This window comes from Papio anubis, chromosome X, assembly GCF_008728515.1.
Source record: "Papio anubis isolate 15944 chromosome X, Panubis1.0, whole genome shotgun sequence".
NCBI classification, from domain to species: domain Eukaryota; kingdom Metazoa; phylum Chordata; class Mammalia; order Primates; family Cercopithecidae; genus Papio; species Papio anubis.
In genome coordinates this window covers 81,122,160-81,136,731 of record NC_044996.1, presented here as the reverse complement: position 1 = coordinate 81,136,731, position 14,572 = coordinate 81,122,160, and the positions used below count along the sequence as shown (strand labels likewise).

At 48.7% G+C, this 14,572-nt stretch overlaps 1 protein-coding gene across 9 annotated transcripts in view; it reads left to right on the top strand.

Moving 5' to 3' along the window:
* The window catches only part of DLG3 (discs large MAGUK scaffold protein 3), a 57,361-nt gene extending 46,857 nt beyond the window's left edge, over positions 1 to 10,504 (top strand). For 5 of the 9 annotated variants that reach the window (XM_009197770.4, XM_009197772.4, XM_003917845.5 and 2 more), the window contains 7 exons: positions 2,188 to 2,229; positions 3,531 to 3,581; positions 4,183 to 4,284; positions 4,877 to 5,049; positions 5,471 to 5,580; positions 5,901 to 5,992; positions 7,179 to 10,504. In XM_009197770.4, coding sequence (XP_009196034.1) covers positions 2,188 to 2,229; positions 3,531 to 3,581; positions 4,183 to 4,284; positions 4,877 to 5,049; positions 5,471 to 5,580; positions 5,901 to 5,992; positions 7,179 to 7,285 — 677 coding nt within the window. In that variant the 3' untranslated portion in view covers positions 7,286 to 10,504. Of the gene's footprint in view, positions 1 to 408; positions 455 to 2,187; positions 2,230 to 3,530; positions 3,582 to 4,182; positions 4,285 to 4,876; positions 5,050 to 5,470; positions 5,581 to 5,900; positions 5,993 to 7,178 lie in introns of all 9 variants that reach the window. The other 4 variants (XM_009197774.4, XM_003917843.5, XM_009197773.4 and 1 more) reach the window with 3 other exon arrangements.
* Positions 10,505 to 14,572: the final 4,068 nt, after the last annotated feature.

Sequence of the window (14,572 nt, the reverse complement as noted above, 5' to 3'; positions counted from 1 at the left end):
CTGGGCTCCACAACCAAAATTTGGTCAAAGCAGGTGCTGTAAGCCTTGGAGTGTCACCTGTCCTGTCCCATTGGCCTATAGCCGTAGACACCTCAGAAAGCTAGTCTACTCCAAGGCCCTCTGGCAACGAATTGGGCAGCATGAAGTCTTGATGTCTCATCTGCCCTGGGATGTTCTTTCTGTGGCAAAGTTCCTGGCCTCACTATAGTGCTAGGTCTTCATGGTGTTTCATAATTCTGTCACTAGTGCTCACCTGCCTCTGTATTCTTCCTCCCCCCTTGTCTTTTTCTCTATTTTTTCTCTTCTCCCCAAATCTCTCCCTCTCTTCCATTCCCTCCCATCCCTTCCCCTTCCCCCTTCTTCTTCTCCCCCTCGTCCTCTCTCCGCCCTTGCTGTCTGTGAAATCAGGACTTCCCGGGGTTAAGTGACGATTATTATGGAGCAAAGAACCTGAGTAAGTCCAACTTACACACCGTTCACTGTATTTGTGGCATGAATGGAGATAGTGGGGGTGGGGCTATTGGGGACATGGGTGAGGGTCAAGGGTGAGAGGAGGGCAGTGTTTGTGAGCACTCTGACATCACAGCAGGAAGAAGTGCGTGTGGCTCCAAATGTTACATGTTTGCTCTGGATCCCTAGTACCCAAATAAGTCCCTATCATTCATGCCTTTGTTTACCTTTTGCTACTCAAAGTGGCAGGGCGTGAGCTTGGCGTCCCACCTTAGAAGTGAAATGGGCTTGAAATGTTTCTCCAAGGTAACCACTCAGCTAATCTCTAGCCTATTGTCGAAGGGAGGGGTCCTGCTGGTTGGATTCTTCTTCCAGTGATACCACGCTAAAGAATTGGGTGTAGGAATTGCAGCTCTTACAGTCCCTCTAACTAGGGGCAAGGGTACTGTGACCCCCTTTTCCCAACCTGCATCTGGGATGTCCCAGCAGATCCAGGGCCTCAGCAAACAGCGCCGGTGGGCTTCCCACAGAGCACCTGTAAGGGGTTGAGCTGGTCTGCTAGGGGCCTCGGCACCATTTATGGACCATATGTAGTTAGTGCTTTATCTCAGGAAAACTCTGACCTCATTTTCCTTTCTGGAAAAGAATCCTAGAGTGGAAAATGAAAAAGACCTAGATGATGAGGCTTAGCGGCCATCCTGCTGTGTGCAAGGGTGCACAGACATGCAGCCTTGCCGAATGGGTTCTGTCAGCATATACTCTCCTTCAATAAATAATAAAGGCCAAAGGCAAAGGAGTTGCCTATGGGGATTGTTCAGGAACTAGCCATGTGTGGCAACTCAGCCAGTCCTTTCTGGGGGGGGGCCACAGCATATCATGGTCTGGAACAGTGTGGTCTTGGCTGAAATGAGCAGCATCTCTCTCCATAGTTTGGTGTGTCCATGTCTCATCTTCATTCGCGTGTCATCTTGGATGGGCGGGCTTTGTTTGTGCCTCCTGTGAGCGCTGCTCCTCCGCTTGAGCTTTCTTTTCCCTCACCGCTAAGAGATGGGCAGATCCCAGCTGTGTGAGACAGGAGGGCTGTCTTGTCCTCAAGGTGTTTTTGTTGGTTTTGTTGTCTGTGTTTTGACATGTGTCTGGTGGTGGATGGAAGTGCTTCTCCTCTCACCACTGAAGCCAAGCTCTCCTGCTTTGGAGTGGTGGCAGGAAGGCTGGGGATCCCACCAAATGGTCAGGGCAGCGCTGCCTGGTGTCTGCTTAACCCATCCAGTGTTTGGCCTCTTAGTTGTGGAGTGCCACATGGTTCTGTACTTCGGGGACTCTGTCGGGCGGGGGACACCCATGAGCAGACTGGTCCCTGGACTTCTCTTTGCTCCTGTCACTGCCTTTTCTTTCCTGTTGTTAGCCTTGGGCGATGCATTTTGAAATAGGACTTGGAAACCATCCAGGTCAATTTGTTTGATTCAGGTGAAGAGGATGCTGCTGAAGGAAGTATGACTTGTAGCACATAGGGAGGGACTTGGCAGACCAAGAGGGCTCTGGGGACAAGTACGAGAGGGCCAGGGGCTCAGGATTGGAGCTGTGCCTCCCAGTTGGTAGCCTGGATGTGGCAGGCCTCCTGTGGCCTGACTCAGTTGGCAGCTCAGTGTCTCGCTCCTGGAGAATTTGAGTTTTGTGCTGCATGTGACCTCTCAGTGGTGTGTTCTGAATTGGAGTCTCTTTCTTGTTGGCTTGCAGAGGGAGTGACATCCAACACCAGTGACAGCGAAAGCAGTTCCAGTAAGTGTGTGTCATTCCTTCCATGTCATGTAGCTCCACCGTGTATCCCAGCCATCCTCATTCCAGTGTCGCTCAGCTGCCATTGCTGCTCAGAGGCTGGTGCTTCTTTTAGCCATGTACACTTTGAGATCCTGGAAATGCTGTGGCCAGTTCATTCTCCTTATGGGTTGGGGTTCACCCCATGGGTTAAAGGAGAGTATAAGCCCTATAGTTCTGGCCAGGACCTGACTTAAAAGCATCCCTGGCACTGGAAAGGGTAAACTGACAAAGAGTAAATCGCTGCCATGGCTACTGTGGGCCATAGGTGCTGCCAGATTTGTAGATTTGCTCAGAGACCAAAAGAAAAATGGCTCCTATAGGACACTGCTCTAAATCTGCCTTTCCAGGTCAGTAGGACCTCTTTGCCTTTGGGGCCAGTTAAAGGATCAGGTAATTGCCAAGTTCTCCTTGGGAGATCCTGTGACCAGACCAGAGAAACCATAATTCAGACCTCATGAACTTTGGGAGCACTGGTCTTTCAGGAGCTATGGTGGCTAGAAGCCTTGTAAAATCTGCCCAGGAGTCCTAGGCTCAGAAGAAGCCTTTTAGCAAGCATTGTGTGCCTTGATGCAAATATCACTGTCTTCCCTGGGACTGCCATCAGCCACTTTGGGACCTCCAGGCACCCAGCACCAAGTGGCTTAATGACTGTTTTAGGAAAACCTCAACATTGCTAGGCTCGACATGGAGCTCCACCAGAAAGAGACAGCAGGCTCAGCATTGCTCTTAAAGGGCACTGGGGACCTTAGCAGAGCCATGTGCCACTTTTCTGGATGCTGCTTCCAATGCAGGAGGTGGGTCGGTAGACCTTTAAAAGGGGAAAGTTAGGCCGCAGCTTTGGGGACCTGGGTGTGTGCCCTGACTCCCCTGTATGTAGATGAAGGGGACTCAGGCAAGCATCTCAACCAGTCGAAGCGTCCCTGTCATTCTTACTAGAGCGAGGGGGCTACTGCACACAGCTGACTTGTTACCTACAAGAAGAGTTCCTCAGAAATTGGGGTGGTTTGGGGTGGAGGCTTCATGGCTTCTGGGCCTTGGCCCCTTGCCCAGTGATATTTCACTGAACAAGATAACTGCTGACTCCTGTCTCAGAGCCAGTGAAAGGTTTCCTGTGCTTTCTCACCAGCAGAAAACAGAAAGGATCACAGGTGGTAGCAAGGACCACCGATAAGGCTGTGTCCTGGCAGGGGAGGGGTGCGGGGAGTGTTGTACAGAAGGAGGCAGATCATATGGTGCTAACCTATCTCCCTTTTTTGTTGCAGAAGGACAAGAGGATGCTATTTTGTCATATGAGCCAGTGACACGGCAAGAAAGTAAGCCCCCTCTGAGAGCCTTGTCTTTGTGCTGGTCTGGTCGTGGGGCTCAATACACTGGGTAGCTATGGCAGCAGAGGGAGGGACCTGGAGGAGGAGGAAGGCTCGACTCATGGCACATCCAGCCCATGGGCTCCTTCTTCTCTTCTGCTTCTTCCTAGTGTCATAGGGAAGGGGGTGCATCCAGTGTGCACTTCTCTCTGTGCCTTTGCCTGCTGCCAGGACACCTTCCAAAGGAGGGGGCAAATTTACAAGGAAGGTCTATTTCAGTAGATGTAGCCACTGCTAAAAGAGAGGTCCAGGTTCTTCCCTTCAGTGGCTGCTCTGCAAAAACCTTGCTCAGTTACTGGTGTCAGTGCAGAGATTCTTTCTGACTGTTAGAAGAGGAGCAGCTTCCGGTTTCAGACTTGCCTTGAACTTAGATATTCTCAAATTAAAGGCTCTTTGATGTCTTTCTGTTTAAAAGCCAGACAATGGCCGAAGATGCTTTACCCTGTCTGAGTCTCTGCTCCAGAGCCTCTGTGTTCTAGCCAGACTCAGGGGTAGGACAGGCTGTCTGGTGGGGGCCTCTGTTCACTGTCTCGATGCTCTCCCTCTCTAGTTCACTATGCAAGGCCTGTGATCATCCTGGGCCCAATGAAGGACCGAGTCAATGATGACCTGATCTCCGAATTTCCACATAAATTTGGATCCTGTGTGCCACGTAAGAGTCCAGGAAGGCCCAGAGGATTGAGGCTTGGTGCCCTGGGAATAGTTCCTGTAATGTTTTATGGAAAAGGTCTGGGATCAGATTCTAGGGCTATTTGAGGACAGGGTACATTTGACACCCTGGAAAAGAGTAGGTGGCAATATATTCCCCAAAAGCTGATGGGGTTGCAGAGATTAAGCCATCAGGCTTGGCTGCTCACTCTCTTGAGGGGAAGTTTCAGTGGTGATGGTTGGGAATGGTTGGACAAATAGGGAGGCCCAGCCAAAGTGGTGTTGATGTGACTCCATGAACAGTTTGTTAGGTTCACTATCTCCTCTACCAAGTTTGGCACCCTCTGCCATGCCTTAGCTCACCTTTCTGGTCCAGTTTAAGCTAAAGCAAATAGCCCCCTATGTGAGACCTGGAGATTGGAAGAGAAGTAGGCCAGACAAACTATTTCCCAACTGCTTGTTTTCTCCCACTTATTTGAAAAAAAAAAATGGAGTGGCCCAGTGACCCACCCAGATGAGAATGGACCACTCAGTATTTTTTGACTTGGGATGGATCATTGCCCCTGGGCTACAAAGCATTTCCTTTCTTCCTTCAGATACTACCCGACCTCGACGTGATAATGAGGTGGATGGACAAGACTACCACTTTGTGGTGTCGCGTGAACAAATGGAGAAAGATATTCAGGACAACAAGTTCATTGAAGCAGGCCAATTTAATGATAACCTCTATGGGACCAGCATCCAGTCAGTGCGGGCAGTTGCAGAGAGGGTAAGTGTAGAGGAGATGGCCTCAAAGGGAAAGCCAATGCTCACGCCAAGGTTCCACTTGGATCCTTATCCTTCCAACACAGGAGCTGCCCAACAGTGCTGCTGACCAAAGCCATAGCACCTCTGCATACTCCCAGTCCCTTGACGAAGCTATCTGTCTCCTTCATACAACTCACCCCAGAGCATCACCCAACAGGGAATAGGGGACCTTGGACAGATGTGGCCTTTTCTGGGTAATAGGAGCAAAAAGTGGGGCCTGTCTACTTCAGGGATCCAGTGTTTTAGGCCACTTTGGGTGGCCCTGGTGCCCCTCCCCTCAACTCCACCCCCAGCCAAGGTGGATGTTTAGAATGTCACTGGATTTCTGCTTGGGGCTCAGTGAATAGGGAGTGGCTGGGCTGATACAATCTCTGCTTTTTCAGGGCAAGCACTGCATCTTAGATGTTTCCGGCAATGCTATCAAGAGACTGCAGCAAGCACAACTTTACCCCATTGCCATTTTCATCAAGCCCAAGTCCATTGAAGCCCTTATGTAAGTGTTTAACTGAGAACTCAGACACACCAAGCTAAGATCGGGTCTGGAAGGGAAATGGAGAAGAAAGTGATTTGCTGGGCAGAAACTTGAAAGAAACTCTGTGCCCCAGCTCTGGTCACTGGGCGCTCCTGTTTTGAGGGCTTGTGCGTATGTTCTCGGTTGGACTTTTGAACACAGAAGGTTTGAGGAGTTAGCCATGGGCCACTGCTGCTCTGAGAGGGCAGCTTAGCAGATTTTTAGGGATCCTGGAATAATCCTTTATGGTTAATCAGAACATAAGATCTGGTTCGGAACTATTTTTCTTCTGTCTTTGGCAGGGAAATGAACCGAAGGCAGACATATGAACAAGCAAATAAGATCTATGACAAAGCCATGAAACTGGAGCAGGAGTTTGGAGAGTACTTTACGGGTAAGACTCCTGCTGCCCTGCGGGGGGTTCTGGGGGACTAGCCAGGTACCTGTTTCTATAAGTGTCTCAAAGAGGTGTAGACAGAATGTAGAAACCTTGCACGGAGTTTCCAGTTGCTTTTAAGCTTTTGAGCACAAACCTTTCCAAAGCACTCAAGTTCCCCGTGTCCAGCCATAGCAGCTCAGCCAGTTTATAGCATAAACCACTCACCAAATGCTTCCTTGAATTGTTGGTTTGTTCATTTTGTCTTGTCCTTACTAGATTGTGGTCTCCCTGTATTACTCTGTCTCCCTCTGTTTCAGCTCCCCTCCCCCTCCCCCAGTACTTTGCTTTGCATGTTTAGGTGCTGAATAAACGTTTGTTGATGATGATGATTCCTCAGTGTGGTGTTCAAGTTGTCTGTTGGGGTGCCTGTCTCTGTGTGTGTGTGTGTGTGTGTGTGTGTGTGTGTGTGATCATCTACTTTAGAAGGTCAGTTCCTGAAACATTGGGAAGGTTTCTATGTAATAACGTTCTTCACCTTTTGAAGTACAGTGATATATACATATATGCATGCAAGGCAGTGCTGAATCCATTCTAGCTGGTGGTGACACTAGGTTAACTGCGTAAAGAATTCATAAATGTCCTCACACACCTTGGGTCTTCAGAGCTCCCTTTACCATCAGCATCCATGTCCTTGTTTGCTGGGCTGACCTCTGACATATAGCAGATGTGATGGGCCCAGAAGCACTGCCTCTTGCCAGAAATTGTGGCTTTCAACTCTTTCTGTGGAGAACTGCAGTTTTCCAAATCTTTTAGTAAGGCTGCTTTAGAATAACAAGCTGCTGGCCTTATGGCACCCAAGAGCAACATGAACTGCAAGGTCTGGCACATAGTGGGTGCTCAATAAACATCTTTTGAATAAACACATTTTTCTGGTCATTACTACTTAGTCTCACTGTCTCAGTGAGTTGACTTCAAGCCCTGGGCTTGGGGCACCTAGTTGGTTGCCCTTACTGCCCTGAACACACAGGCAGCCAGCCAGTGAACCCAAGCCCAAACCCATACTCCTGGGAACATGTCCTTCATGTGAGGGGTTGGGGGTGTGGAGGGGGGACTTGTAGGATTGTTGGGAGAGGCAGGATTGCTGGGTTTGGGGGATGTGCTGTGGACCACAGTAATAATTTTGTTTTCCTCTTCACTTTAGCCATTGTACAGGGTGACTCACTGGAAGAGATTTATAACAAAATCAAACAAATCATTGAGGACCAGTCTGGGCACTACATTTGGGTCCCATCCCCTGAAAAACTCTGAAGAATCCCCTCCAACCATTCTCTTGTGAACAGAAGAAATCAAGTCCCTCTTCCCTCCTCCCTCTTCATTCCTGTCCCCATGGGGAGAACAAATGCTACTGTTCTTGTCCCCTTTTTTAGATATGTCAAAAAAAATTGAGTTTTCTAGTCCTGTTCTTTTTTTTAAATTTTTTTGTTTGTTTCAGTTTATTTTTTGGGATGATGCCATCTCATTCATCATGTGACTGTGCCCATTCCTGCATGGACCTTTCCCAAGCGCTAGCACAGGTGCAAAATCCATCAGAGCCATTGTTTTCATAAAAACCAAGCAGAAGTGAAGAGAAAAGAGGAGGACTGATGGAAAGACAGACTCTGGACAGCTGCACGGCTTGTGAAGTGAGCTAAATGCACCACATGATGAGATGCTCCTGGGCATTTCTCCCTATCTGTACTGCTGTCTTGCAGCTCTGAACGGTGCAACGTAATGGCGACAGAAAGTATCTTATTTATATATAGATATATATATGTAATTTATATAAAATATATAGAAATTATTATATATATATATTATACACTCTCATATAATATATATATATATATTCACACACATTTGGGTTAGAAAATCTATGGAGACTTCATCAATGGTACTATGTTATTAGAGAAATGCTTTAATTTTCATATTCCAATCAGATGGCATCTTCTATCCCAGCTGGTTGGGAAGGGATTGAAGATGGTAGCAAGTGCTGCACTAAGGGCACTCGCATTTGGTCATTCTCTTGAGAGCTAGGAGGGGTCAGCCTGAGGCCTGAGAGAAAGGGCTTTTGCCTGGGGTGAGAGGGTTAGAGACTTGACCTGAAAGCAGCTGCTGCCCCTGAGGTGCAGCCAGTCCTGTGTGTGGACAGAGAGAATGGCTAATGATGCTCCGCGTGGAATTGCCTATTGTTTTATGCCACCTGATGTGTCTGCATGAGAGGTTTCCTTTTTGTTCCTTTTTAAGCTGCTGTTAAACCAAAACCATGTTGTGCTACTGTGTCAGCCTTTTCATTATTGCAAATTTTACTTTTACTATTTAAGTGAATGCATAGAATCCAGTTTGCCAAGGTTCTAAAGGCTTATGAGGTCCTGAAGGAGCCAGGCCTTGTGATGGAGTAGGTGACACAGGCCTGGTTGTCCTGTCAGCAGAAGGGAGAGCAGGGGCTGGGCTGAGAGGAGGACACGCAGGACTCCACTGAGGTTCCTTTCTGGGTTCCACCAACAGGGACGGGGAGTCATTTGCCTTCCAGTTCTGTGCTGGGATGGCGGGACAGCACTTGGCTTGCTTGGCCAGCCGCGTCGTGAGTTTGATTTGGTTTTTTTTTTGCAGCTGCTTCATATGCTCTGCTCCAGCCCCTCCCCAACAGCTGGTAGCTTATGGTTTCTTCAAGAGGAAAGTAGACTTTATGCTGTACATTTGAGCTGTAGAGCTAAGATTCGCTTGCTGGTGAGCTGTGAAACCTTGTTGCTTTTTCCCAGAGTCTGATGGCAGTGACTGTGGTCAAGGGAATCTTCACCACCACAAGTGCAGGCAGCAGGTGTGGTTCAGGTCTTCCCCCACCCCACTGTGCTCCTTTGAAGCCAACGTGCCTCCCTCGCCTCCATACTGGAGGGACGATGCAGGGGAGAACAGAGAAGTGCTTGGCCCTAGGGTTGAGGCATTTGTTTCCTAGCCCGCTGGGTTAGGGCTGGTGTCAGCAAGGCAATGTTGAGGATGCTTTAAGCACTACCAGCCAAATCCGGGAACTCTGTTAACAGTTGTCCAACCAGCAGAATGAGGCTAACTGTACAAAGCATGGGACCCAGGATGAGGATAAGGAAAGGGCAGTGGCTTTCCCTGGGCAGTACACTGACTTGAAGGCAAAGAAGGATAAAGTGACAGCTGACTGTGACTCTGGTGAGGAGGGTTGAGCAGAGAGGTTGATTCTTTGTTGTTAACTATGTGGCGAAGTCTCAGCCATGCTCAGCCCTCCCCCCTCCCAGGGAAGAGAAACAAAGATTCAAAGTAAGCATGACACTAGTCGGTTTACCAGTGTTCCTTCCAAGGAGACATATATTTTTTAATAAACGATAGTTGCAATGAACTGTGGCTCAGACACCTTCTTGAAGTAGTTGAGAAGGGAGGGCGTGGGCAAAGTAGTGGGAAGAACATCCCAAACTTTTGGGGGCCAGAGGGCTTTCTCCTTAGTGATAATGAGCTAGCTGAGCTGGGCCGTCCTGGGGATCGGTACAGCTCCCTGCGGTGGTGACAGGCCCTTTGTGAAGGGTGTGTGCTTGGTCTTCCACCCCAGCCCCAGACACTGCTTCAAACAGCACCAACTAGATGGGAGTCCACATCAGTGGTGGCAAAATGCTGACATTTTCCCAAGAGGTACACAAGGTGGGAGAGGCCTGCTATAGCAAAGGTGTGTGTTAGAGAAAGCAGGGGCCTGATTTAGTAGCAGAGAACTGGGTGAGAAAAATGGCCAGAGAAAGTGACCTGCCAGCTACCAGTGTTTCCAAAAATGAGGGTGGGATGGGCCCAGTTGCAGAGCAGGACAGCAGTCATCCCCATAGCCTTCTGAGGAGGGGAGGGGTGCTTAGAGCAGGCAGTTCTGGCAGTTCTGACGTGGCAGGCGCCATTGCAACTTGTGCGGAGGAGTCTTAGGAAGTGCTGTCATAATTCATAAGGTCAAGAGCAACATCTGGATGAATGAGCCACCTGAAATGTGTGTGGGCTGAGCCACAGGAAGGGTGAGTCCTCTTGCTTGTGGCGCTTTATGGTGTGCAGGTTGCTTGCTTTCCCACATTCTCTCATTTGCTAGAAGGCAGCCCAACAAAAGGGAGTCCCCAAAGAGCTCCATGAGAGCTTAAGAAAATTCATCTCCTGAGGGCAAAGAGAACAAAGATCTGGCCTATGGTCACACTGTTGAGGCTCTGTCTTCACAGCTGATGTTCTCCTAGTGGAGGTACAGCTGAAGAACATTCAGCCCCAGCACGAGAAGATACAGAGCAACTTGGAAACCCCAAAAGGAGACACACCCTTAACACTGTGCCGTGCTGTGCTGTGCCGTGTCCTGAGGGAGGAGACAGCCCTATCTCCTCCTGGTTTTGTTGCTGACATTGCAGCTGATCATGCCTTGACTCCTTCATCTCTAACAGAGGAAGAACTGTATTATCAAACCTATGGTCTACCCATGAATAAATAAAATATTTGTTCAATCACAAACGACCAGCTTTGTCTTAAGTTGAAAGTGCTTCTAGAAATCAGTGAATGAAAACAAAATCCTTACCTGCAGCAAGTGTAGAAGTCGAGTGGCTCAAGGGCGGCCCTAATAAAGATGCAGAAGCAAGTGGGAGTTGAGCCGCAGGTTTGGGAGGAGACTAGAGGGGAGGGAAAGTATCCTAAGCAGGCCAAGGCCAGGCAAAAAAGAGTGGGACTGAGAAGGGGTGCCAGCTCAAGCAGAAAAGCCAGCACTAAAGGCCAGTGGAGCCCTTTCTGCAGGGATAGTCTTTGCTTAATACTAACCACTGCAATTAGGTGAGAAAGTGTTGAGAGAGCTGGGAATTTTCTCAAGGCAAAGCTGACAAATTAGCGCTGAAGTCAAAAGCGATCCTGGAAGCCTGACAACCTCAACCTGGGCCTTGGAAGTGTTCATTCAGTCTCAGCATTCCCAAGTTGTATTTCATCCCTGTTCCCACCTAGGATTTCATGGCCCTGATTCCACTAATCCTTTTATCCATCCAGCCATTTCCTTGGCACCTCTAGGACATTTTGTCGTCATTGCAAATAACATTCTGAAGCTCAAATTTGTTTCCTCAAAAGCCTCTTCCCCTGTCACTTCCAAGAAATAGTACTGGCTCCTGCATACCTCGCTTCCTCCCCAGTGAATAGGGTGTCGATACCTCATTTCTTTGCCAGAAAATAGCAAAGCTTCTTTAACAAGCCCCAACTAGATTTTATCTGCAGAGCTGTTCCCATTGTGCACAACGTGATGCCCACTGACTTCTTCCATGTTAGCTTGAATGAACTACCCGTGTTTCCTTCCTTCCACCATTTCCACTGGTAGTCTCAGCATACATACCGAACACTTGGAAGAAATGGAAAGCGGGTGGTTTGAGAATGGGCTTCAGACCTGCGTTCTCCCAGTGAAGCGCATGTGTGAGAGGATACTCTGTCTTCTGGCCTTCCTGTCTGCCTATGGCCAGTCCTGCCCAAGATGACAGAATCATCTGTCTCATGCGCTACCCCTCCCATGGGTCCTGCCACCCACAGGGAGAAGTTGAAGTCTCAGCTCCTTAGCATAGCCCTTCCACCATCAGCCCCAGGCTTTCTCTCCTGTCTCTTCTGCTGTGCCCCTTTCTGTTCTTGGCATTTGAATTCCCTGAATGCACCACAGCCCTGGTCTGTGTGCCCATAAATGCCCTCGCTGCTGCCCCATCTTGCTTAACCTGGAAGACTCAGAGACCGAGCGGGGGATGGAGAGAGAGAGAGAGAGAGAGAGAGAGAGAGAGAGAGAGAGAGAGAGAGAGAGAGAGAGAGACAGGGTCTCATCTGTCGCCCAGGCTGGAGCGCAGTGGTGTGATCATAGCTCACTGCAGCCTCTACCTCCCAGGCTCAAGTGATTCTCCCACCTCAACCTCACGAGTAGCTGGGACCCCAGGCGTGTGCCACCAGGCCCAGCTAATGTTTGTATTTTCTGTGGAAATGGAGTTTCACCATATTGCCCAGGCTGGTCTCCAACTCCTGTGCTCAAACGACCCCCCTACTCTCTCGCCTTCCCAAAGTGTTGGCATTACAGGCGTGAGCCACCACGCCTGGCCTCCTCTTAATATCTCGAGACTCAGTTCAAGAATTCCCCTCTCAGTGCTCACTTTACTGAACCACCACCTCTTCTTCCCTGTCACCCTGTAGGTAGAACTGACCTTCCCACCCTGATTGCTGTATTATACCCTGTGAGGACTTTGGTCATCACTGTAGCAGCTCACATTTATTTCCTGCTTACTATGTGCTGTACACATACTAATTCACCTGTTGCTCAAAACAGCCCTAGAAGGCAGGTACTGTGTTTTTTTTGTTTTTGTTTTTGTTTTTTTTTGAGATGGAGTCTTGCTCTGTTGCTCAGGCTGGTACTACAGTGGCGCGATGTCAGCTTGCGGCAACATCCGCCTCCCAGGTTCAAGCGATTCTTCTGACTCAGCCTCCTGAGTAGCTGGGATTACAGGCGCATGCCACCACGTCCGGCTAATTTTTGTATTTTTAGTAGAGACGGAGCCTCACCATGTTGGCCAGGCTGGTCTGGAACTCCTGGGCTCAAGTGATCCACCCGCCTCAGCCTCTCAAAGTGCTGGGATTACAGGCATGAGCCACCGCACCTGGGCCAGGTACTCTTACTATCCCTGTTTCCCAGATGGGGAAACCAAGGCACACAGCTAATAAGTAGCAGAGCTATGAGCCCAAAACAGGCTGTCTGGCTGTAGCAGCTGTGCTCTTCAGCACACCAGGCCCAGGTCTCACTTTGCTCTGCTTAGAACATTTTCTTGCCCCATCTCTTTGCATCTGTCTTCCTCTCCTAGACTCCTCTTTGAGAGCAGAGACTATGTCCTGTTCACCTTTATACGCCCAGCACTTAGTACAGTATCTGGCACATAGTAGATGCTCAGTAAAAGAAAAGAGCTGCACTGGTCTTTGGCTCAAGCTTGGAGGGAAGTGATTTGACCAGGTCCAAACCTGTGGCGAGTGTGAATTATTTTGGTTTGCTTTATGGAGAGCTTCCTTTCTTGAGCCACTGCCGCTTCCTCTGGAATTTCACTCCATCATTATGACTCCTCTCTTTTTCATCTTCTTCATCCATTTCTGATCCTTTATTGCTCCTTCCCCTTCTTTTCACTCTGCTGTCTTCTCACCCAGGGCTGAACCTTCTACCTACCCTGCTCTCTTTTACTAACCATCACTCGTTTATGCAACACAAGTTGATCAAGCATCTAGAAGCCCTCAAAGGCCAGCCATTACCTTCCAAGAATGAAATTCCAAGAACCTAGACAGGAAATTGCCACGTGCTTGCTCTCCCTGATGACTTCAGTTCTCTCCCATCCTGCCCCACCCCTTCCATGGGCTCCTCCCACCTACAGCTCTGATCCCTTTACTCTCTCTCTTCCCCCACACCTAAGTGCTGCCATTGCCCTAGTCACCCAGGTTCAAGCCCTGATCTCCCCACTCTGGTCATCACATCCTATCTCCTACCAAAACGTGTGGATTATTTGCAATGTCTTTTTAATCCAGTCCTTTGTTGTCATTATCACTGCCCCTACCCTGATAGTGACAAGAGCTACTTCTTGGTGAGCACCTGCTGGTAAGCATTGTGCTTGGTGCTGGAAAGACAATGGCAAATAAAGCCTATTTTCAAGGGACCTATCATCTAGTTGGGGGGCGGGGGACAGCAAAGCAGGAAATGACTAAATGCGTAAGTACACATTTGAGTGAAGGCCATGAAGGAAGTACGTGGGATGCAATGATAGAGGCTAATACTTAGAAAAGGTGCCCAGGGACAGCTTCTCTGAGGAGGTGCCATTCAGGTTGAGACCTGTGAGATAAGCAGGACCAGCCTGGTAGGGGAGGGGACATGGGTGTCCGGGAGGGAAGTATTTCACACTCCACTGGCCCTAATCTGCTTGTCCAGCATTATCTCCTGATACTTCTCTACAAACCAATCTAGACTCTGACTTTTTACCCATGAGCAAGACCTCTGTCTGGAGTGCGTTCAGTCCCCATCTCTTATTTAATGAAACCCTTCAAGCTCCAGCTCAAATGTCACCTTCCATGATCATGTCACTGATCACTGCAGAGGAGCTTCCCCTTCCCTCCTTTTGAACTGCTCTAGCAGTTGGTACTGAACACACTCTGTTGTTGTAGGGTAGCAATTTGTCAATAATACACTCTCCAACCAGTCAAAAACCTTCTAGAAGGCTGGGCTTGTATCTAGTGTATCTTTGTATCCCTCACAGCACATGCCTTGAACATGATTGATACTCGATAAATGATTTATGAATGAACTTCCCCTTTCTGAGCCTCACTATCTTACTCTAAAACGTGAGGAAGTTAGACAAATAATCTCCAAAGCCTCTCCCAGCTCCCACACTTAATGATCATGATAAAATAGTAGCATTCTAAAGGACATGTGCTATGCTGAATCCCTCACAAAAAGCCAGTTCACACTTTTTGTGAATTTGCAGTTAAAAAATCCAAATGGTGATGCAGATGACATAAAGGGTTTAAACAGAGCTGTCAAAGAACATG